At 63.3% G+C, this 24000-nt stretch overlaps 1 protein-coding gene across 1 annotated transcript; it reads right to left on the reverse strand.

Moving 5' to 3' along the window:
• Window positions 1–447: 447 nt before the first annotated feature.
• On the reverse strand, window positions 448–18562 carry LMTK3 (lemur tyrosine kinase 3). Its single transcript, XM_053905564.1, is given in 21 exon segments — window positions 448–577; window positions 3159–3296; window positions 3672–3807; window positions 5078–5493; window positions 8154–9558; window positions 9560–9631; window positions 9633–9923; window positions 9925–10669; window positions 11185–11334; window positions 11488–11609; window positions 11698–11782; window positions 12243–12391; window positions 12740–12827; window positions 15170–15288; window positions 15771–15811; window positions 15814–15846; window positions 16368–16386; window positions 16388–16519; window positions 16775–16885; window positions 16888–16910; window positions 17838–18562. Coding segments are annotated over 21 exon segments (4368 nt in total). The 5' UTR covers window positions 17914–18562; the 3' UTR covers window positions 448–560.
• Window positions 18563–24000: the final 5438 nt, after the last annotated feature.

Genomic DNA, 24000 nt, shown 5'->3' on the forward strand with positions numbered 1-24000 from the left:
GGGCCCTCCCCCGCGCGCCCTGCCCCGAAAGACACACAGGCCCGCCGTTCCTCCAAAAAGTTGTTTTTGTCTTTTTTAAATAATGTGAAAATGCCACGCGAAGGTTTGAACCAGAGGCCCCTCCAGGGGCCCGGCTGGGGGAGGGGGGGGAGGGGGAGGGGAGACGCGAGATGGGGGGGGGGGGGTCCAGGTCCCCGAAGCCTGCAGCCCCTCTCTGGGGCCAGGAGTGGGTGAGGAGGGGCCTCCGCTGTGCCGAGGGGCTCCAGGCCCGAAAGAGTTCAGTTCAGTTCCAAGAAAGGCGGCTCTCCAGGGAGGGGCGAGGGGCTGCCTGCCTCATTTGGCACCGAGGGGGTCGGGGGGCTCGGGGGAGCCGTCCGGGGGGCTAGGGGGTGGGGGGCCGGGGCCTCCCGTTTGGCACATGGTGGGGGAGGGGGAGGGCCCAGCCTCAGGAGCCTCCCCGGAGGCGGCGTCTGCGGCGGTGGCAGTGGCTCCGTCGTCCACAGAGGATTCTACCCTCAGCCCCTCTTCCGGGGGTGCGGGGGGGTGGGGTCTTCGGGGAGTCAGTTCTCCACGGGGCCTGAGGACGGAGGGAGTGGAGACCGAAAGCGAATTATCGGGCAGACGGGCTCAAGGCTTCTGTCTCTCTCCGAGTGGAAAGCAAAATCCGCACTGGGTCCCATTTCTGTCCTTACGCCGCCCTCCTGGCTCCTCGGCTCCAAGTACAATCCTACCCCAGGGCCTTTGCATGGCTGTCCGTCCCCCCCCCCCACTCTCCCCCCCCCCCCCATGCCCTTTCCTTATCCCTTCCCACGTAAGGCAGACCCCCTCCTCGGAGGCCCTTCTGGGTCAAGCAGTCGCCCCCCTGGTGACCCCACCCCTCCCCCCAGTCATTCTATCTGGATCCCAGTCATCGTCTGCTAGCTTCCTGTCCGTCTGTTTGCCTCCCTAGAAGGTAAGCTCTCCAGACGGGACGGCCCCAGCGCCCAGCACAGGGCCTGACGCAAAGCGCCTTCCCACCTAACTGTTGCATGGCCCCTCCTGTCCCCGCAGAAGCCCCCACCCATTCCACAGATCCGGCAAACCAAGGTCTGGGGTGGGGGAGGGTGTGGCGGATCTCACCCAGGGCCACGCAGGGGGCGCCCTCGCTCTCCACCCCGCAGTTCTTACCTGAGTGACCCGAGGGTCAAGCCGTGGCCCTCACTCCTGTCCCTGAGCCTCGGTTTCCCCTCTCTTTAAAAGGGGAGCATGACCCTCGTGTCCTTTTCGAAGGAGCGGAGAGACGCTGGGGCAGGTGGCATCACTCAGGGCACGCCGGTTGAGTGGGCAGAGCCACACCGAGCACAGGGGGGTGGGGAGGGGGGTCTGTGGGGGGGGGGGGGGGCGGAAAGGGGGCCGGGCCTGGACCCCACACCGCGGCCTTGGGAAACAGGTTCCGCAGCTTGCCTGCCAGGCCCACCGCAGTGAAGGGTTTCACACGACTGGGCCCTCCCTCCCTTCCCCGGTGATTAAAGGTGAAGTCATCTTGGCATCCTGGCCCTGCTGGCCTCAGCCCTGACTCACCACTTGGCAGTGTCCCCATGTCTGGAACCCACCCCGCCCTGTCCCCATGAAGACCTCTGGGAGGAAGTGACATTTGAGGTGGCACCTGGAGTCTGCCCTCAGCCCCGTCCTTCCCGCCCCAAACCCTGTCTGTTCTCTCCTCTCCCGCCTGGACGCTTGCCCTGGCCTCCTGTCTAGCCTCCCAGCCTCCAGTCGCCGCCATGTGGCCCCGGGGGGGGGGGGGGGGCGGGTCAGTGTCTCTGGGTTGGGTAGGGCGGAGTGGGGCTCATGTATCTTGCTCAGCATGGAATCAGTGCCCACCCCCACCCCACCCCGTGCCCAGCGCGGCACCTGTGCTTAGCAAATGCTCGGTGAACTTCGACTTCATTAAGCGCAGGGAGAGACCCCTGCGGCTTGACCAGGCTGTGCTGTGTGTGTGTGCGCGCGCGCGTAGGGTTAAACCATTGAATCCCCTCAAGAACCCTAAGAGTTAGAGCCTGTGATCGTCCCCATTCTGCAGATGAGAAAACTGAGGCACAGAGAAGGAGAGTGACTGCCTCTAGGTTATACAGCCGAGGAGTGGCAGGGCCAACAGCTGGACTCAGGCACGATCTAGGGGAGCAGGACTGTCACCCTCCCTGAAAGGGGAAGGTTGCACCTTCTCTACCTTCTCGCTCTCTCCTCTGGGAACACCTGCACCTGCCCAGCGCGGTGTGAGCTCGGCATCCAGGGCTATTCTCAGGAGCGGCAGCAGGGGGCGGCAGAGAGCCGGAGTCTCTGATTTCTCCAGACCCAGTTCGGACGGGAGAGAGACATTGCTGTGCCCTCCTCTGTAAAATAGGCCTTAGCTTGGGGGCCGTCAGAAACTAAGGGTGTGGTGACCCTCTCCCAAGATGAGGGTGAGGATTAGCTCTTTGGCGTATGTGAAATACAGGAAAGGAACACTGACTCAGGGCTGTTTGGCTGGCTCAGTCGGTGGAACATAACTATGACTCTTGATCTCGGGGGTCGTGAGGTCGAGCCCCACGCTGGGTGAAGAGGTTACTTAAATAAATAAATTTTAAAATATAAAATAAATTAAAAAAAAAAAAGGAAACTGACTCAGAGGGCAGGCAGCAGGGTTTGGATCCTGGCTCCGCATTCTTCTGTGCCTCAGTTTTCTCGTTTGTAAAATGGGGATGACACTAGAATCTACCCCCCTGTTCTCTCCGCTCCGGTTCAACTAAGCAGCTCTGAAGCACACTGGTTTCCTCTCTCTCCTTGTCTGCTTCTGATCAACCCACGTCCCCAAACGGATGTGGGATCAAGATCTGACAGGTGCCAGGCAAGAGACGGGGCAAAGAGGAGCAAGTCTGTGAAGGGATCCTTACAGAAGGGGAAACTGAGGCTCAGGGAAGGGGCGCGACTACCCCAGCCCATCTGATGACCACTGCCTGGTCTGAGCTGGTACCAGAGTCGGGTGGGGTCTCAGGACCGAATAGCCAGGGTTGACTGCGAGGGGAGGAGAGAGACTGAGGGGAGAGAGGGAAATTCAGACATGGGGACGAGAAAGTGGGGAAACAGATGGGGAGAGAGGCCAGCAGAGGGAGGAGCAGGCCAGAGGGTCTGAAGCACTGTACCTGCGGGCCGGGCGTCGGGGGCCCGGGCGGGGGGCCCCGGGGTCTCCAGCGCAGGCGAGACGGAGAAGCGGGAGAAGCACAGGGGGGGGCCTGGCGGGGGGAGGAGGGGGAAATCCTCCGCCCATTCGAAACTGCCTCCTAGCAGCGGGGTGGGGGGGGGGGGGTTAGGGAGAAGAGAGGATGCGGTCAGACCCTCGGGCGCTTTTGGAGCCCCTCAACTTCAGCTCCAGTCCTCCAACCCAGCCGGTCCTCAGGCACCTGCCTCCAGCAGTACGTCACTGCGGCCCAGACTCAGCTCTGCCCCGCCCCCAGGCCCCGCCCCAGGTCTGCCCCGCCTCCAGGCCCCGCCCCAGCTCTGCCCCCTTCCAGGCCCCGCCTCCAGGCCCCGCCCCAGCTCTGCCGCCTTCCAGGCCCCGCCCCAGATCTGCCCCGCCTCCAGGCCCCGCCCCAGCTCTGCCCCCTTCCAGGCCCCGCCCCTGCTCTGCCCACTCCAGGTCCCACGCAGCCCCTCACCAAAGCCGCTGTCGTTGCTGGGAAACCCATCTCCGGGGGTGGCGGGGTGGGGAGGCGTCGGGGGCGCTGGGGGCGTTGACGGGTCCGTGTCCCCCTCGGGGGGGCCCTGGACGCTCAGCTCGTTGGTTGGCGTCTCCTGTGGAGGTAGATTAGGGGAGGGGAGAGGGGGCGAACCGTCGCATCCCACCCACTGCATTCCCAACGAGCAACAAAGCCTGCTAACCTCTCTGGGGCTTCAGGTGTCCCAATTTACAGTCGCACCCACCCTCTCTGGAGGTGGCTGGAGCCCCTACTCTGCCTTCAAAGCCTCAGGTCAGCCTTAACCCCACCCCGGCCAGAGGCTCCTCCCCCGCCCACAGCTAAGCACCCCACCACGGGTATTCTCTCCTTAACGCAATGATTCCCTGGGAGCCCCCTAAACCAATATTGCCTCCATAAATGCTGCCTCGTCTCCATGACCCCTAACTACTTCCGACATCTCGGCCACAGGCGTCCCAAGTTCGGGACCTTGCTCCGAACTCCTGCCGTATCCTGCACACCCCGACCCTCCCTCGAGCCTCTAAGTCTCGCCCCCTGAAGTGGCCCCGCTCCGGCCCTCCGAGCCCCGCCCTTCTCTTCTGAGGCCCAGGCCCACGCTCCTGACTCTCATCTCAAGACCGCAGCCCGGTGTGCCCCGCTCCAGGCTCGCCCAGACCCATCCAGACCCATCTAGGCCCCAGTCCATAAGCGCCATCCCGCTCTTTTTTCTTTTCTCCCATATCCTCCCAGCCTTACAATTTTCAGGCCACCTCTCTAAGCCCCGCCCCGGTTCTCTAGCCCCGTCCGTCTCTGAACCCACCCCTCCTGCGCTTAGTATCTCAACACTGCAATCCGCCTCTCCTAAGCCCTACCTGCAGCCTCGCCACGGCCCGCCCCTCGTGGGTAAAACCCGCTTCATCCTGAGCCGGCCCCTTTGCCTCCACCACTAGAGCGCGCGGGTGGACCACCCCAGACCCAAACTTCACTTGGCTCCGCCCCCGTCGTCCAGACCACGCCCCAACCCTCTCCAGGCCTTCTCCCTGTAGCTTCTCCGGGCCCTGCCCTGACCACCAGGCATCTCCCCCGCCTTCCTTCTAGATCCCTTCTCACTCTCCAACTCCCCCCCACCCCCCCAACCCCGGCCCTCCCGCGCTCTCCCCCATCACAGGCCTCCCCGCCCCCCTCATTTCAGGCCTCAACCCCGCCCTGGGCTGGGCCCATCCTCCGGGCTCCGCCCCATTCCCACGCCCCGTCTCCACACCCAAGGCCTTACCCCGTCATCCAAGTCCAGCCCCGCTCCCCGGGCCACTCTCTCCCCAGCCCCGCCCTCACCCGATGGCCCCGCCCCGGCCCCGCCCCCTGCCCCTGCCCTTCCCTGGGCCGCGCACCTGGTCGAAGAGGTAGACGGTCACGTCCCCGTGGAAGGAGACCATCTTGCGCTTCCTCTCCAGTTCGCTGTCCTCGGGCTCGTCGGCCCCGCGCGGAGACTTGAGCAGCCCCCGCAACGGGCGGGCCGCGTCCGCGTCGGCGCTGCTCACCACGACGGGCACCGGGGCTGCCCGCGCCCTCCCGGGGCCCCGCGGCCCCGCCGCCGCGCCCGCCGCCGCCGCCTCCTCGTCCTCCTCCTCGTCCTCGTCCTCGTCCTCCCCGTCCTCCTCCGCCGGCCCCGGCGCCCCCGCCCCGCCGGCCTCCCCGCCAGCCGCCCCGGCGTCCGCGCCCTCCCACGGGGGTCGCCGCGGGCCCGGCCCCGGGAACGGCGTGAGCGTGAGCGGCGGCAGCGCCAGAGAGAGCCGCGAGAGCTTGGCTGCGAGGGGAGAGACCCGGTGAGCCGCTGCTCCCGGGGAAACTGAGGCATGCCCTCCTGCCTAGCTGTGTATCCTCAGGCAATCTCGGGCCGCGCTAGGAGCCTCGGTTTCCCCTCTTGTGAACCAAAAGGCTGCGGCTCTGGGGCCTTTCCCCACGCCCTCCTCCAGGGGTTAACCCTCTCCTTGACTCCCCAGTCAGTGTTCACATCACACAGCCCCAACTTCGCTGCGCCTCCCACCAGGCCCAAGTGCCCTGGCCCTGTTGCCCTCTCCGGGCTCCTCCTCCGTCCACACCTCATTCTGACTCGGCCTCCACCCCGCCCCTTGGGCCACCCCCCACCCCCCATTCCTCCCACCTCCGAGCCTTTGCATAGGCTGTTCCTTCTGCCTTCCTTTTCTAATTCAAGTCCCATTCCTCCTCCAGCTCAGCCCGGGCTTTCAAGCCTTCAGAGCTCTCCCAGGAGGTCAGGCAAGGCTGTCGGCTCTGCACCCCATAGCACCAAGCACCGCTCCTTCCGAGCAGATTATCTCAGCACGTGACTATTTCTGCGGTGTTGTGATTCGCGTGCGCCTTGCCATAGAACAGAGACTTGAATTGGGCTCATTCTGGCTGCATCCCCAAGCATATAGAGGTACTCAGCCAATATCTGTGGGATCAATGAATGAATGTTCCCTGCTACGTGATGTTGACCAAGGTACTTTCCCTCTCTGGCCCTCAAGTACCAGACCAAAAAATTGGGCTGTCTAACCATCTCCAGGTTTTCGCCCTGCCCTAAGACTCCCTGATCTCAGCCTGCTGGAAGGCAAGGACTTTTCAGGTCCCGGGTCGCTTGCTGCGCGCCCCAGGGCAAGCAGATTCACCTCTCTGGGCCTCTGTCTCTGCACTGGTAAATGAACAGGGGCCACCCACTCGTCCATTAATGCGGAAGTAAATGATGTGACGGGCCCCGTGCGGGCAGTGGCGGGGATGAGAGGAGGGTCAGGGCAGAGCAGGGACAAAGACTGGACGTGAATCGGGTCACTCTCCACCCTCCGTGCCCTCCATTCGGCTTCACTGGCCTTTTGCTGTTCCCCGAGCATGCCAAGTCAGTGCCCATCTCAGTGCCCTCCACCCGAAGCACCCTTCCCCCAGATGTCCACCCAGCTTACTTCCTTCACATCTGCTCAAAAGTCACCTCCTTGAGGCCTTCCTTGACCATCCATCTCAGGGCGATGGGGTTGGGGGCTGTGAGGGAGCTCTCAAGGAGCTCTCAGGAAGGACAGGGTGATAGCCTTTGGAAATCAGGAAGGCTTCCCAGGGAAGGGGAAATTTGAGTGGGGTCTTGAAGGATGAGTAGGAGTTCGTGCAGTTTAAAAAAAAAAAAAAAAAAGGCAAGCTATTCCCAGCATCTTCCCACCCAGCAACACCGTCCCCCACCGATCTTCTGAGGCGTCTTAGGTGCCCAGCTCCTGACATTTTCATGCTGCCTGGGGGTGGGAGGGGGGGTCTTTCCTGCCACAGCTGGTTGCAAATTGCCCACAACAATCTCAAGGAAGTGGTGTCATTCTAATACCGCGGGCTTCGAGGAAGGCAAAGTTCCGTGCCCAGCTCCTTCCCTGACCTTTCTCTCCTGATAAACAGGAAGCAGCCTCCTCTGGTAAACAGATGATAACCTTATCCCCAAGTGTGGCCGTGAGATTGCCACAGGGTCCCATCATGTATAACCTTCACAGCGCTATTTAAGGAAATCAGTCCTGCGGGTGATCCCGGTGGAACCACAGTCCCTTTGTTCATATCTAAACAGGGGCGGTTTATCTTTCTCTTAAATCAGTCCCCCTCGGTGACCAAGCATTTTCTGCGTTCCTACCCCAACTCCGTTTCCAGAAAAGGCACGTCTATTGCTTTCCGGGCACCAGTAGCATGGTGGGGTGGGGGAGACAGGGCAGCTCCCCCTGGGGTGGGGGAGACAGGGCAGGGTGTGAAGCTCTCTGGGTCCCAGCTTTGGGCAGCTCAGGGCCCGGCACCCGGGATAGATGCCTCCACTTGGTGGAAAGTTTAAACCCGGGAATCACACGCTGGCAACCCAGCGCGAGGATGGGCTTCGCTGGAATTGGTTTCGGCCATCACAACACCCGGGACTCTGGTTTAAAAGGGAAAAGCGGCAGATTTGGCCACACCAGGTGGGCGTTCCCGAGGGGGAGCTGAGAAGGGGCCGCCTTTCGACCCCCCCCTGCTCCCACCCCACCTCTCCCAGGCGACTCCTTCCACTCCCCCCCCCCTCCCCCTGTCCTGCCTGGCCCCCGTGGGCATCTGAGCTTGAGACCCCGGGGTCTAAGTGAATCGCAATAATAAAGCAGAGGAACTTAGGACTGGCGCTGAGCTAACGTCTTCAGAAGTCCTAACAGTTAAGCCTCCCAGCCCTACCAGGTGGACGCTATCCTCGTCATCCACTTTTGGCGGGGAAACTGAGGCACAGAGAAGGAAGGTGGTTTGTCCAAGGCCACAGGGCTAGAGAGGGACTGGAGCCCGGGCGGCGTGGCTCCGAGGTCTCCTCCCATTATTGCCAGCCTGACCTGTCTGCCACCCAGGAGCCTGAGGGCCTCAGCTCCGTTGTACGTCTTGGAAGGAGCCGGGCCTCGGCCCCCAACCTCGCTCCCCTGCTCCCAGCAGCCTCCTCACCTTTGATCTGCTCGCTGTTCCCCTGAGGAGGTCCCAAGTCCAAGAACAGTCGTGGCATCTCGGGGCCCTTCCTCTCGGGTTTGGGGGGGTCCCCGTCTGTGCTGGGTGCTGTGTCTCCGCCGGCCCTGCTGTCTGGGACCCCGGGCTCTCCCTCGGAGGCCACCTCCGGCCTGGCTCTCTGGGGCGCTGGCTCCGGCCTCCTCGGCTGTGCTTCCGGCGGTGGCGGCGGTGGCCTCGTGCTGTCTACCCATCCGGCCTTTGCGTCCGCGCCGCTTCCGAGGCCGCCGCCGGGGGCCGTCCCCATGCCCACTGGGGCTCGGCCCCCACTCCCGAGGTCCGGCCTCCCAACCCCGGGGGCTCTCGGTGCCCCCCCAGTCTCGGGGGCTCTCCTCTCGGTCCCGGGTTCCAGCACCCCGCTCCTGGGGGCTGGGCCAGTGGGGCCAGGGGCTGTCGCCCCGCCGTTCCGGGACAAGGCCACCGCGCCGGGCTCGGGGGCTCTCTCCAGCAAGGTCTCTGGGGCTGACACCCCACTCTCGGGCCCCTTCTCCCAGGGCCCTGGGGCTCTCCGAGGCCCAGTCTCCGGCAGCCTCTCCGTGTTCCTGGGCAGTCTCGGGCCCCCATTCTCTGACACCTTCTCCTCGATCTTTGGGGGTGTCAGGCCCCCATTCGCCAGCACTTTCTCTTCTCTCTCGGGGGACCTCAGCTCCCCATTCTCCAGCACTCTCTCCTCCCTCCTTGGTGGCGTCACCTCCCCATTCTCCAGCACCTTCTCCAGCGCTTTCTCTTCTCTCTCGGGGGTCCCTGGGGCCCCGTTCTCCGCCACCTTCTCCTCGATGCCTGGGGCTCTCTGGCCCCCGTTCTCCGACACTGTCACCCCGTTCACGGGGAGGCTCGGGTCCTCGGTCGGGCTTGGGGCTTTCTTCCCGCTGCCCAGGACTGTGGGGTCCCTGCTCGGGCCCGGGGCTTTCTCTCTGTTCCCGGGACCTCTCCCCACCTTCCTGGGTCCCGTCTCGCGGGGGTTTGCCCCCTTCTCCCCCAGGAGGTTCCTTGTCACGTCCTCCCGCAGGGACATCAGCAGCTGCTCGGTGCTCACTTGAACTACGAAGGTCGGCTTCTCCCGGGTCCCCGGCAGCGGGAGGGGACCCGGGTCTGGGGGTGGCCGGGGCGCTCCCGGGTCGGGGGGCTCGGGGGGAGCCCGCGGTCGAGGGACCCCTTCCTCCTCGGCTGCCCCCCCGCCTGGGAAGGCTCCCTCGGGGGAAAAAGGGGTCTCGGTCTCGTAGCCGCTGTCCCCCGGCTTGGGGCCCGGAGACGACAGGCCTGAGCCGGGACTGGCCACGGCCGAGGGAGGGTCGGGGGACACGGCCGGGTCCGCGGGGGCCCGGGGAGGCGGCGGCGGGGGGGGGGGGAGCGGGAGGTGGCCCCCGCCCGGGGTACTGGGGCGCCGCCGCCCCCATGAGGGGGTCCAGAAACTCGGGGGGGGGCCGAGGCGGGGGGGGCCAGGGGCAAGTCGGCTAGGGAGCCCCGCTCTGCCCGCAGGGACGAGTCGTCCTCTGGGGGATGGGGGCAGCCAAGAGCGGGGTGGCCCCCCCAGCCAGCCACGGCGTCCCCCCGCTCCAGAGGCAGGCAGGAGCAGGCCCCCTCCCGGCTGCACAGGGGACAGGGTAGGGGACCCCGGCGGCTGGGACCACCCCCAAGGCTGCTGCTGTCCTCCCCCGGGGAGCTGCCCTCCTCCTCCTCCTCCTCCTCCTCTTCTGCCCACGGGGCGGTACCCCCGCTCCCCCAGCACCTCGGCAGGGTCTCCCGCCAGGGTCTCCCCGGCGCCTCGGCCTTCGGGGTCCCAGCCGCTCAGGAGGAAGCTGCCTGATGCTGAGGGCTGGGCCGGGAAGGGCCGAGCTGCAGGGAAGAGGGGCGAAGCCCAGGTCTCGGACACCAGCTGGGGGACCTCGGAAGGGGCCTGGGAGGCCTGGGGGGCAGGCACCCCTGGGTCCAGGGGGTCCCAGTCGCTGGGGAAGAGGGGCTCTGGGGGGGAGCCGTGCTCCTCCAGGCGAATATAGTACTCGCTGCTCACAGAGGGGCTGCGGGCGCTGATGACGGGCAGCACGCTGGGCGCGGACAGCGCCTCGTAGAAAGGGTTGGAGGGGTTGGCATGGGGCGCCGGGGGCGCGGACGCCGGCTGCCAGGGCGGCGCCCCCCCTCCCCGGCCGGCCCCCCGCCGCGCCTTCTCCCACAGGCACTCGAGGTTGAGGCCACGGCTGCTCTCGGTGACCGTGAGCACGTCGTCGGGGTCGGCCCCAGGGAAGCCATCCAGAAGGGGGAACGGTGAGGAGAGGGTCCCCGGGCGGGGCGCGCTGTGCTGCGGGGGCCAGGGCCAAGGGAAGGGACCGTCCCGGGGTGGGGGTGGGGGGGGCGGGGGCCGTGGGGGGCGCTCAGAGAGCAGGTAAGTGAGCTGCAGTTGGAGGTCAGAGGCCGAAGGGCGCTGGGCAGGCGGCCGCCAGCAGGACTGAAGGATGTCGTACCTGGGGGAGAGGGAAGGAGGCACAGGTGAGTGGGGAGGAGTACCAGCGAGAGGGTGGAGGGCTCCCGGTGGGCGGGGGGGCACAGGGAGAGACTGGAGAAGAGGATTGAGATCTAGAGAGAGGGGGACAGAGACCCGGGGTGTGTGTGTGTGCCTCTGTGTGGGATAGAGATGGGGGTGCGACCAGGGGGGACAGAGAACTAGAAGAGGAGACAGCAGGGGATGTGAGAAAGTGATAGGCGGCCTTCCTGTTTGGGCCGTGGGTCCTGGAATCGGAGCCAAGCAAACAGGAGTGGAGAAACTAGGCTTCGAGCACCAGCTCAGCCCCTGCCCGCCTCAGTTTCACCCCCTCCAAGCAGCAGATGCTGGCAAAAGGTGTCCCCGCTCCTCGGGTGGGGGTGTATGTAGCGAGTCACGAGTGAGACCGTGGGCGGTGTGCACGGAGGTGAGGGGCTCCGGGACATGGGGGGGGTGGAGATGGGGGGTCATGGGCCCGGGGTCAGGCCCTGCCCTCACCAGTAGTCCCCATAGGGCAGCTTGAGCCTGGGCCGGGCCAGCTTGACGTGCTGCTGGCGGACCACGAAGGCGAGGACCTCCTCGTCTGACAGGTGGCGGTAGGGCTGGGCCCCAAACTCGAAGAGCTCCCACAGGGTCACCCCCAGGGACCTGCGGGGAGCCGAGGGCAGAGGGAGGTCAGAGCCCTGCCCAGCCTCGCCTGGCGGGGGGAGGGGGGGTTCCACAGCCGTAGCCCCCCCCCGCCCCGTGACCCTCCCACCCTCCCTGCCGCCCTCGGCTCCGCGCGGCCCGGGGCCCCCTCACCAGATGTTGCTCTCGCGGCTCTGGTCCACCACCATGAAGGTCCCGTGCAGCTCCCCAAGGAGCTCGGGCGCCGCCCAGCGCAGCGGGATCCACAGGCGCTCGGGGGTCAGGTAGTAGTCCTCCTGGGGGGGGGGCGGGCCGGAGCGGGGTCAGGCGTGGGGGAGGGGGGCGCGCCCCCCGCCCCCCGCCCCGATGGAGGGCAGCCCGCACCTTGTAGTTGCTGTGGGCTAGCCCGTAGTCTCCGATGCGCACGGTGAGGTCGGAGGTCAGTAGGCAGTTGCGCAGGGCCAGGTCGCTGGGGGCGGGGCCGGGACGGGAGGTGAGAAGGGGGGAGCGCCTGGGCCAGACCGTCCGCCTCGCCCACACTCCGCCCCCTTTCCAGGCTCCGCCCCCTGCCGCTTTTCCTTCCACCTGTTCGCCTGATTCCGCCTCCTCCCCAGGCCCCCTCCCCTCCTGACTCCTCCTTCTCCTCTAGGGCTCCTCCCCTCTCCTGACTCCTCCTCCTCTCCTCTATGACTCCTCCCCTCCCCTCCTCTCACCCCTCCCCTCCATGGCTCCTCCCCCTGGCCTCTATGGTCCCGCCCCTCTCCTGACCCCTCCCCTCCGTAGCTCCTCCCCTCCCGACCCCACCACGCTTTCTCCGGTCGTTGAGCCCCTTCGCTGTGGCCCTCCCTCCCACCCCCATAGCCTCCCCTCCTTCCCCTAAGTAGTACCCCTACACACTCTTCCCCGCGGCTCCCCTCCCCGGCAGCCACCTGTGCACGTAGTTGTGGGAGTGGAGATGTGCCAGCCCGCGGGCGATCTCCAGGCCCATCCTCTGCAGTGTCCGCAGGTCCCGTGGGGGCAGCTCGGGGGACAGGCCCTCAGGGGGCCGCTGGGCCCGGAGGTAACGCTTCAGGTCCCCCTGGGAGGAAGGGGAGGGTGGAGTCAGTACCACCACCACCACCCCCTTCCAGGACCCCCACACATCCAGCCGATTGGAGGCGAGGAGGGGGGCGACCTCTGCACTCAGTGGGCGGCCCCTCTGAGCCTCAGTTTCCCCCGCTACTTAAGAGGGCCTAGCCACAGAACCCAGCTCTCATGCTAGTTGGCCGCAGGCCGTCTGAGGGAGTGCTCGTCTACAGTAAGCCTTCAAGCCACACATGTTATTGGGAAAGATTCCTAGGACCCTAGGCTGGCTCGCAGCCCCCAGCCCGTCCAGACCCCCCCCCCCCCCCCGCCTCCCCTCTGCCCACCCTCCGCAGACCCTCACCAGTTGACAGAACTCCATGATCAGCAGAAAGGGCAGTGTCTCCACACAGACGCCCAGGCACTGGAGGACGTTGGGGTGCTGCAGGCTCCTGGGGCCAGGGCGGGGAGGGGGCAGGGTCAGGAAACAGCCCCTTCCCGCCCACCGCCGACCTCTGTCCCACCCCAGCCTCCCCTGAACCAACACGTTGCTTCGACCTCTTTGGTCTCGGCTGCTTCACCTCCGGTCTCCGGCCACACACCCACACTCACACCCCCCCCCTGCACCCACCCTCCTTCCCCAGGGGCCCATCTCAGGGCTGCCCCACTATCCCCCCCAGTTCCCAGGGCCAGACCCCCAGGTGCCTCCCGGCCCTCCTTCCTCTTCACCTTACCCTCCCCCCGCCCCCCAGCCCCTTCCCCCAGTCCCTTCTCTGGTTTGATTCTCGATCGGGCCTCACCACCTTTGCAACGGGCTCTTCCCTCTGCCCGGAACATGCTTCCCCCAAGGCTTGCGGGACTGAGTCCTCCTAGACTGACTAGATCACCCCCTTTCCCGTGATCATCCATAGCCCCCCCTCTCTTGTCACGCGCTGCCTTCTTTCCTGGTGGCACTCGTCAGCCTCTGACATTTTCTTCTGAAAATTTCTTTCTTCCTTTGTTAATTGCCTCTCTCCTCCACTAGGGGGTGCGCTCCACTAGGACAAGACACTTGGGGGCTTTTTGTTCACGTGGCCGTGTCCCCAGTGCCTAGACAGGGGCTGCGTAACAAGGTGCGCAGTGAAGGGTTTGACCCCGCTACTCGGCCGGGGCGGGGGCCGGGGGGGGGGGGGGGGTGGTCCGCAGGGAGATTAAAACATTCCGGGCTTGCAGCCCAGGGCCTGGCTCCGGGTAGGTGTGTGCTGGGTTATTTTCCCACGGGGGTCTGGAGGGGAATCGGGAGACAAACGTGTTCATAGAGAGCCCGTGCCGGGGACTTGAAAAACGGCTGGAGGCCTGAATGGAAGGTTCAGGATGGCGGATGTTGACGGACGCGCAGATGGGCTAATCCGGGACAAGGCGGGCCACTTCTGCGATCAAATCCACCCCCCCACCCCCACCCCCGGAACCCTGCTGGGCAGGATAATTTTTCCCATCTAATCCAGGAGGAAATGGAGGCCCAGAGAGGGAAGCGACTCGCACAGGGTCCCACAGCTAGTAACGGTGGCTGAGCTGGGATTTGATCTCAGGACTCTGGCTCCCTCCGCCAACGTCTACAAAGGGCCGATGGACCCCGGAGCTGTCCCCGTGTTGCCCTGCCCTCGCCAACTGAACCTTCCGTGAAGGCGGGAAGGTTCTAGATCCGAGCTGCCCAACAGGGGAGCCCCTGGCCACGTGTGGCTACGGAGCCCTTGGAGATGTGTGGCGAGTGTAGCTGAGGAAATGAGTTTTTTAACTTGATTTCATTTTATTTAAGATAAATGTAAACAGCCATATGTGGCTAGTGGTTGCCAGCATGGGTCTGGGGAGAGGCAGCCACACAAGCAAGCAAACGGAAGAAACCAATGACAAACTAGGATACGTGTTATGAAGGAAACGCAATGAATCAACGTGAGGGAGCATGGGGGGGGGGGGGGCTCCTGATGTGGGAGTGTGTGTGTGTGTGTGTGTGTGTGTGTGTGTGTGTGTGAGGGAAGGTCTTTCTGACCAGAGACCTGAGGACGGGAAAAAGAGCCCACCATCTGGGGCTGTGGGTGGGTGAGCCAGGAATGATATTCTAGACAGAGGGAACAGCAAAGACAAAGGTCCTGAGGCAGCAAAGAGACTGATATGGGAAAAGGATCAGTAAGAGGGGTCAGGGCGGCTGGGGCAAGGGGGGGCCAGGGGCTGGAAGGGGACAGGGGCAGGCCTTGCAAGGCCTGTGGGCTGTACAGAGGAGTGGGACTTTGTCCTGCAGGCAATAGGGAGCCATGAGAGGTTTAGAACATGAAGGTGATAAAGTCCAGTGTCTGAATCTCTCAGGATACACCCCGCTTTTCCAACTGTCTGATGAAGGGCCTCTGTATACATATCCCTCCCATGACAGGGCAACTGCTCCCTCGCAAGGCATTTATGTAGCAAATGTTTATCCAGTTCTTTTCTAGAAGCCCTTAGAGTGGAGGGGAGACCAAGCAAGGGCGGGTCAGACAGGGTCCTGCCTTTCCAGACCTAACCATACAGCAGGGGTGGGGGGTGGCACAACAGAGCTCCTCAAGGCCCCCCTGAGAATGTGTGGGCTTCCTGGACTCACTTTCTGGATGAAGATACTGAGGCTCAGAGAGGGCGATTCTGTCCGCCAAGTCGCACAGCCAGGAAGAAGTACATCCGGGATTCGAGCCAGGTTTGACCCCGAGCCATACTCCGCCCCCTCCCAAACGCTACCAGACCCGTATCTGTGGGCCTCCCGGGCCCACGTCCCCTGAAAAGCCCCCAATACCTGTATGGCTGTGCTTCCGAGATGAACTTGCGCTGCTCCAGGGGCCCCGCGCTGGCTCGGAGCTCCTTCACCACCACCTGGGCCGGGGTGTAGTCCGAGAAAATCTCTCCCAGGATCACCTGGTCAAGGGGGACCCGGGGGTCAGTGCCTGCAGCTTCCCCAGCCCCGTCCCCAGGGCCGCCTCCAGCCCAGTGCATGGCTCCAAGTGTCCCCCTGCCCCCACGTCCGTTCCAGCCTCTCCCCTCAGATCCCACCACCCGTGTCCCCCGTCAGACGCAGGGTGAGAGACTCACGGGCCCAGAGTCCGATGGATGCAGGGACGGATGGGAAGATGGACAGACGGACGCGTGGAGAGCCAGGTGGCGAGGCAGAGTGGTCAATGGAGTGAGGAGGGAGGCGCCGACTGACAGATGTGGGGGGGCGATGGGGTAGGTGGGAGCAGGTGAGAGGCGGACAGAGGGAGGGCACTGGGTGGGCTGAGGGGCAGGGGACAGATGACAAGTGGTGGGAGCAGGGGGGATGGACACAGAACGGAGCACAGCCCTGAATTGTACGGGCCCCCCCCCCCCCCCCCCGGCCTCCCACCCCCAGCCCCACTCACCTTCCCAAACCAGCCACTCCCAATCTCTTGTAAGTAGCTGAGTGTTGGCGGCTAAGGCCCAGGGGGGTGGTCATGTCTGGGGGGGGGGGGTGCAAAAAGGGGAGCCCCCCTTAGTCTCTCTCCCCTCCTAAGTGCCACTGACACCCCTCCCCCAACTCAGTGTGGACCGAGGTCAAAGCAGATACCAATCTCTTTTCATTGGCTGCCCCAACATTCCTTGTTGGGAGCTCAGCCTCCCCATTGGCTGCCCACGAGCTCCCAGCATCCAATCAATCCTTCCCCTTGGCGCTTCAAGATCCTATGACATGGCTTCAGCCTGCCGTTGGCTGCCTCTGAGACTGAGATCTAGGCTGACCTCACCAGCGATGGCCCCACAAGATTCCCCACATCCGGCTTGGGGTTAATCGATGGCTTTCCACCAAGATGATCTCTGAGTCCCTGGAGGCTGCTTCCAAGATCCTGCGGCTCCCACCTCTGCCTTTCCCCTTGGCTGCCTGGGACCTCAGCTCCCTGGCCCCTGAGGGGAGACCCTCAGGGCTTTCCACCCTGTCCCTGGGACCACGGGACCCTAGTCAAGGTGCGGAGAGCGGAGAGTACCTGAGTGTGAAGGCTGCGGGGGCAGGCATCGGCAGGGAGACCTCAGCCAGCGGGAGAATGTAGACATCAGGCAGCGACTGTGAGGAGGAGGTCTCCTCCGCCGGCGGAGTGTACTCCCCCGAGCAGTCCTCCCCTTCAGGGTTCTCAAACTCCTGGGGCCGGGAGAGGTGAGGGGTGGGAGAACACGGGGCTGAGACACGCCATCGTCCTTCTGGTCAGGATGCCTTCCCATCTTTCTTAGAGCTGTCCCCCGATTTCTTCCCAAGGCTCCGGATCTTGCCATAACTCCAGGCCAGAAGGTGCTCCCGGACTTACTGCCCCTCTCCCCCCACCAACGACCGGGCCTGGGGGGGACAAGGCCTCGCTGGGGTCTTCCTGCCCACGTGAATCCCCCGCATGCACCTCACCTTGAAGCCGACATCACCCCGTTTGCAACACAGACAGGTGAGGAGGAGGAAGATGAAGGCCAGCAAGCCGGAGCAGGAAATGAGGACCACGGCGTAGGGAGGAGCCAGAGGGGGCCCCGGCCAGGGGCGAATCCATCTGTGGGCATCAGGGCTGGGCTGGGGTCCCGGCTTCAAGCCCCAAGCTCCCAGCCTCCATGCACCAGCCCCCTCCAGCCCCCCCCCCTCCAGCCTGGCCAGCATTGACTACAACTCCCATAATGCTCCGCAACCAGGGGCTCCTTGGCAGAGGAGCCGGATGGCCCGGGGCATTGTGGGAGTTGTAGTTTGAGGCCTTCTCAGGTGGTTGGGTTGGGGGTGGGGTCCCTCCTCTAGCCCCAAGCTGGGACCCCCCCCACCCCCCCGCCCCGCCGCCCCAATCACCTCACCGCAGGCTTGGATGAATTCCAGTGAGGACTGAGGGAAAGACGTCTAACAGTGGAGTCTGGAGCGCTCAGAATTTAAAATACGCTCCAGTCCCGTTACCCCCCTATTTGGGCAAGAAGATGAGCCCCCAGCTGCAGGCTGGGAGAAGATTCTTGTCCCACGCTGGAACCCCCCCAGTTCCGGGGCGTTGAGGCCTGTCTCTTCCAGGCACTCGCGGAGCGCACACATGTCCTCTGCCCCCAGCCCAAGCCCCTGAGGAGGGAACCCCGCCAGCCCTGGGTCTCCCCCAAAGCTAGAGCCAGCCTCCTATGCCGTGTCCCCCTTAGAAATGCCTCCCCGCTGCCCCCAATTCTCCCCAGCGGCCCCGTCCCTCCCCGGCTCCCGGCACACACCTGCACACACACATGTTGCCCAAACGGACCCCCTCCCCACCCAGCCCCCAGCCTTCCTCCCACAGGCCCTGCTGACGGACGCACCGTCCCCGCGGCTCCCCAGGCCCCGGCTCGGCTGCGGGGAGACGCGCAGGCAGGTGACGGAGCCGGAGCGCCGGGGACAGACCACCACCCCCCCCCCCACCCCCCCGGGCAGGCCGGGGTGGGGGTGGGGGCCGCCGGACAGCCGGATGGCCAGACAGACTCACCGGGGTGGGCCGGGGACGCCAGGCAGCCGGAGGCGGAGACGGCCGCGAGGAGGATGAGGGCGCCGGGGGCAGGCATCTTGTCGAGGATGGAAGGGAGGTGGAGGTGGTGGCGGCTGGGGAGGAGGGGGGGGGCGGGCCCTCAGCCCCCAGCCATGGGGACCCGCGCGACCCTGGCCTCCCCCCGGCCCAGGAGAGGGGCAGGAGACGCAGGACAGGGGGAGGGAGGGGCTGCTTACTGGCTCAGGTACCCCCCTCCCCCTCTTTGAAGGGACAGACAGATGAAGGGATGGAGAGGCGGACAGAGGAGAGGAGCTGGGGAGCCGGGGTTGCTGGGGTGGGGGGGGAGAGGGTAGGATTGGGGGGGGGAGAATGAGGGCCCCGCCCCCGAGGGCAGCCAGGATTGGGGGAGCAGAGAGCCTGTCAGAGGAAGGGTGGGAGGAGGGAGGTTGGAGGGAGGATGGAGCGTCGTCATGGCAACTGGCTCCCCAGTTGCATTGGCTGCCAGGAGGGAGGGGAGGAGGAGGGACAGACAGGGACCAGCAGACCCTTGCGGGGGGCGCAGGGCCCACAGTGCCTGGCCGGGACACCGCCGGGACCGCCACCAGCACGGACACGTGTGCTCCACGCCAAGATGCAGCTGTCAGGCAGGTACACGCAGCCCACACATGCCTGCCACTCGTCGCAGAGACCCTCCTAGACAAGCACATCCCATACAAAGGTGGACAGCCATCGGCAGACGGGGACAGACGGGGACACGTACACGTCACACACAAAGACGCAGGGACGACGGGCTGCACGGGGAAGGCACAGGCAGGCCGGCCCCGGCACAGATGCGCCCTGCCACACGGGAACAGCAGGGCATCGCCAAGACCCGCACGCGCCACCAAGTACGCCACAGACAAAGATCCACGCGGACGCCACGGTGACATGCCGGGGCACACGGCCACAACACACAGACGTCCCACAAACGGGCAACAAAGAACACCCGTAGACACCGGCGTCACGCACACAGACACACAGCCACGCACATCTCTCACGCACACACACACACACACACACACACACACACACACACAGACATCACTCTCCCAGAGACCCGTGGACACACAGATGCCGCACGCTAACATGGATGGACGTATCACACGCGCGAATACGCACAGACACGCAGCAGGTGCGCGGAGGGGCATGTGTGTCCCAGGCACAAAAACGCACACCACACACATCCTCACAGCTACACGAAAGGGACACACAGCTCTCACACAGACCCACGTGGCACACACCCCGAAACACGCCGACAGTCGCCACTCGTACACGGCTGGAGACACAACACATCCAAAGCATCACACAGGTATACACAGCCACGCAAGTCCGGTCCATCATTCGCTGACGCCTCCGGACGCGTATCATAGCCCAACGTGCTCAGTCACACACACTTTCTGCATAAACGCACGGACACACAACGTGGGCACACATGAAATACACGACTCAAGGATACGTCGCCTCCCTGAACGCGCGGACAGACTCATCACACATATACACACTGTGTTTCACACAAGGTTACAAGGACACCTTACCCCGTCCTGTCCACACAGCACACACATAAACACACACACACGGACGCATAACACGTACCAAGATGCAGACATGCGCTTACATATACACAGACGCGCACCTCACAGATACCCACGTCTCCTGTGAGGTTACGCAGCCATCACGTAACCAGAGACACTTGCCTCGCACCAAGGACACATAATCAGAGTTTTGTTTCATTTGTGTATTCGTCTGAGCGTTTACGCTGCGCCAGGCACTGTTCTCGGCGCTTTACACGTATGACGTTTTCATCCTCAACGCCAGCCCTCTGAGACGGGTGCTTTTATCGTCCCCATCGTACAGATGCGGAAACTGAGGCCAAGCGAGGTGCGGTCCCCTAGCCCCGAGGCGCCCAGCCGGGAAGTGGCCGAGTTGGGTACTGGAACTCGGTCCGCAGCCAAAACAGACAAGGACGCACACATCGCGTGCCAGGCCAAGGCGTCGTCGGGGGGCTCACACCCCACCCCACAACCCCTCCCCCTCGAGCTACAGACACCCCGGAAGCACGGACTCCCACCCCGCGCGCGGAAGGTCCCCGCCGTCCGGGAGCACCTGCGACGCGTCCCTCCCGCGTGAGGCCGGACGGGAGCTGCGCAGCCCAGACGCAGCCTCGCAGCGCACCGCGGAGGCGACCCAGACACCCCCTCCCCTGCGCGCCCGCCCCGTCCCCGACCCCCCCCCTCCCAGCGGGGACCCAAGACCCCCCCAGGGGCGCAGCAGGGACTGGCGGCTCACGAACCCCGCCGCGCACAGCCCTCCCCATCAGGGGCCCGGGATTGGGGGAGGGGGTGGGGGGAGAGAAGCTGCCTCTCGGGAGGCCGGGGGCGGGGTTGTCTCCCTGGGGAAACTGAGGCACGTTCATCGCGCGAGGAGGCGTGGGGGTTAGAGGGCCCCGGAACCACGGCTGGACGGTGAACTAATCATTACGCGGGGAGAGAGAACGACATTGGGCGCTGGGGGGGGAGGGGGGTGGGGAAGCTCTAAAAAGAGGCAATTAACTGCCCCGGTGGCTGAAGGGCACAGAACCTGGCGAGAGCAGAGGCTTATGGAAGCGTAGTCCCAGCCGCGAGGCTTGTGGGAAGTGTAGTTCCGGTTTCATCCAGAAGGGCGGCTCGGGTTAATCGCCTCCCGGAGAGGAAGCCGTAGCGGGAGCCGGCGGTCCGCTGCCTGGGTCTTTGGGAACGACGAGGACAGGGTTCTTGAGTCCTAGGGAGCGGCACAGACGGGGCTGCCGTCCCAACCCTGTCCCTGGCTCCATATGTGTTGTTTTGTTCACCCAGCAAACATTTATTAAATGCCTACTGGGTACAGAGCCAGGCCCTACGCCAGAATTCGGGCTTGCAAGCAAGGAGCAAGTCAGACCCGTTCCCAGCCCTGCAGAGGGGGCTTGGCACAGGGGCTTTTCCGGAAGTTCCGCTAGAGTTTTCCAGGCTGTGAGCTTATGGGGGGGGGGGGGGGGTGACCTCCAGAGTTCTGTGGGAACATAAAACAGAATAAGCTAGAACATAGCAGAGTGTCTGATCGCTGGGGGTTGGGGGGGGGGGGAACATCCATGCACGGAACTTCTATTTCTGACGGATCCCACACCTGAAGCCCCGGGGCCAGGTGATCCTGGATTTGGGAATTTTTAGATTTTAATAAGGCCGCGGGAATCCACACACTGTTGGGGTAGTCTGGCTGCCCTCACTTTCGTCTTTCCGTGGTGAAATCTACGGACGGTGCCATTACCAGGGAGAAGTAATTTAAGATTGTGTGTCTGTTGAGGTCGAATTCTGCCTCCAAACTGAAGATCCAAGTTTCTGCTTTGGGAGGTTGTCAAAACCACGGACCAGCAGGCCAACAGGTCTCAAAGGGTGCTTCGGGGTCCCCGAGACCCTGTCAGGGGACCGGAGAGTTCAAAATTCTTTCCTTCCTTCCTTCCTTTCTTTTTTTAAGTTTATTTTTTTAGGTAAGCTCTACACCCAACGTGGGGCTCGAACCCGTAACCCCGTGACCAAGAGGCGCGTGCTCTACCGGCTGAGCCAGCCGGCCGTCCCCCAAATTATTTTCACCCTGACACTGACACATTGCCTGCCTTTCTCGCTCAATCCTTCGTGAGTGTGCGCTGGAGTTTTCCAGAAGCCACACGGTGAGCAATATCGTGACTAAACGCAAGGGACGAGTCTTCTGTTGAGCCAGGCATTACAGATGTCTGCAGGATGGTCAAAACAGTGCCGCTCTTCTCGCTCATGCTTTTGTTTGTGTGGAAAAGTTACTATTTTTATTAACATGGGTTTACGTGGTAACTGCAAACGGTTGATCATTGTTATTGTTCTTTAAAAGAGTTTTTTTAATGTTCATTTATTTTTGAGAGAGAGACAGAGCATGGGGGGGGAGGCAGAGAGAGAGAGAGAGAGAGAGAGAGAGAGACAGAATCCGAAGGAGGCTCCAGGCTCTGAGCTGTCAGCACAGAGCCGGAAGTAGGACTTGAACTCATGAAGCTCGAGATCATGACCTGAGCTGAAGTTGGATGTTTAGCTGACCGAACCACCCAGGCACCTCTGTTATTGTTATTTTAAAATGCAATAATACTCCATTTAAATCACTTATCGGTTTTAATTTCTTTTTTTTTTTTTTTTAAGTTTATTTATTTTTGAGAGAGAGAGAGAGAGAGAGAGATCAAACCGGGGGAGAGGCAGAGAGAGAGGGAGACAGAGAATCCTAAGCAAGCTCCGTGCTGACAGCAGAAAGCCCAGTGCAGGGCTCGAACTCACAAACCCTGAGATCGTGATCTGAGCCCAAGTCCACGCTCAACCGACTCCCCTATTGTTTTTAACTTCTAATATGGTAAATATTGATAGATATAACCCACCTAGCTAACAGCCCTTTGGGGGGGGGGGGGGGGTCCTTCATAATTTTAAGAGCAAGAGGCTTGTGAGCTCTGTTTGTGTCTATGTGTATGTCCCAGTCACAATAAAAGCATTCAGTCACTCCATTCATTCATTCATTCATTCGCTGTGTCACAGTAAAAACGGAAACAAGAGAGAACCCTGGTAAGAATCGAAATAGTCTCTGAGAGGGGCGCCTGGGTGGCTCAGTTGGTTAAGCGTCAGACTCTTGATTTGGGCTCAGGTCGTGATCTCGTGGTCGTGAGATCGAGATGTGGCAGCGCAGAGCCTGCTTCGGCTTCTCTCTCTCTTCCTCTCTCTCTCTCTCTCTCTCTGCCCCTCCCCCCCCTCCAAATACATAATGAAACATTCGAAGAAATAAACCTTTGAGATAGATACTCCCTAAGAGAAAGTCACATGAAACTGAGGCCCCGTAGAGGCCTCAGGTAGAGGGAACGGTGTGTTTGGGCAGAGGGAACCGTACATGCAGAGAGGAAGGTAGGAGGAGGGTATAAAAATATTTAGTTTGTTCTCCTCGCGGGCCAGGCACTGATGCCCGCCCATCCTCGTGGAAACCCACCCTGGGTGGCGGTGGCCACGGGGCAAACGGTCACTCACATGGCCTAGCAAGTCCAAACGGTGCTGAATGCGTTGAGGGTGAGGATGAGGGGGTGCGATCCAGGCTGGGAAGGAGTCAGGGGAGGCTTTTCTAGGAAGGTGACAGTGAAGTCCGGGCCGGAGAGGGAAAAGAAAGAGGTAGGAAGAGAGCAGGGCAAAGAGGGAATAGCACGGAGGGTGGCTGTGAGGCTGGAGAGTCCTTGGGGCATCGAGAAGTGAAAGGCGGCTGGGCCTGAGTGGGTAGGGAAGTGGGGACGGGAGTCACGTCAGAGGAGTGTGCACGGCGAGGAGTCTGGGTTTATCCTCAGCCAGCGAGGAGTTATGAAGAGTTCTGAGAGGAGGAGGGACGGGATCTGACCTGGTGGGGGAGGAGGGGGAGGGCTCACGGGCTCCCCCTGCCGGTGGCGCGGGGGAAAGACAGGGTGGAAACCGGGAACCCCGGGGGGACCGGGGGACGTCAAGGGGCAGGTGCTTCGCGCGCTACCGGCGCTGGGAGTGCAGAGGGGCAAGGGGCTTGAGGACAACCACCAGCGTCCGCGACGATGCGGAGACATCGGGGCCCTCCCCCCCCCCCCCCCCCCCCCCCGGGCTGGGGGGAACCGCGCAGCCGCCTCCGAGGACCGTCTGACGGTTCCTCCGGAGTGAAAACAGAATCCCTCCGGCCGTCCCGCTGCTAGGTAATGACCCCTAGGTGAGGACTGGCACCTGTCCACCCAAACACCTGTTCCCGAACGTTCCCAGCAGCATTGTCCAGAACAGCCCAAATGTGGGAGCCACCCAAATGTCCGCCAGCCCGCGGAGGACCGGGGAGGAACAAAGTGTGACAGATCCAGACAATGGAGGATTATTCGGCCACACAAAGGGGAGTGGATTAGCGACGGGCGCTGAGAACACGAACGAACATTGAAAACGCGGTGCTGAGGGCAAGGGGCCAGACCCAAAGGGCCGCCTACTGTGGGACTCCCTTTGCAGGAAAGGTCCTGAAGAGGCCAGAGAGAAAGTAAATGAGTGGTTGCCTTGGGATGGGCTGGGGGGCGGGGTTGGGGGGGGGGGGAGAGATCAGGGATTTCTCACGGGGGGGGGGGGGG

Source organism: Panthera pardus, unplaced genomic scaffold (assembly GCF_024362965.1).
Source record: "Panthera pardus isolate Hobbes unplaced genomic scaffold, ASM2436296v1 HiC_scaffold_18, whole genome shotgun sequence".
Classification (NCBI taxonomy): domain Eukaryota; kingdom Metazoa; phylum Chordata; class Mammalia; order Carnivora; family Felidae; genus Panthera; species Panthera pardus.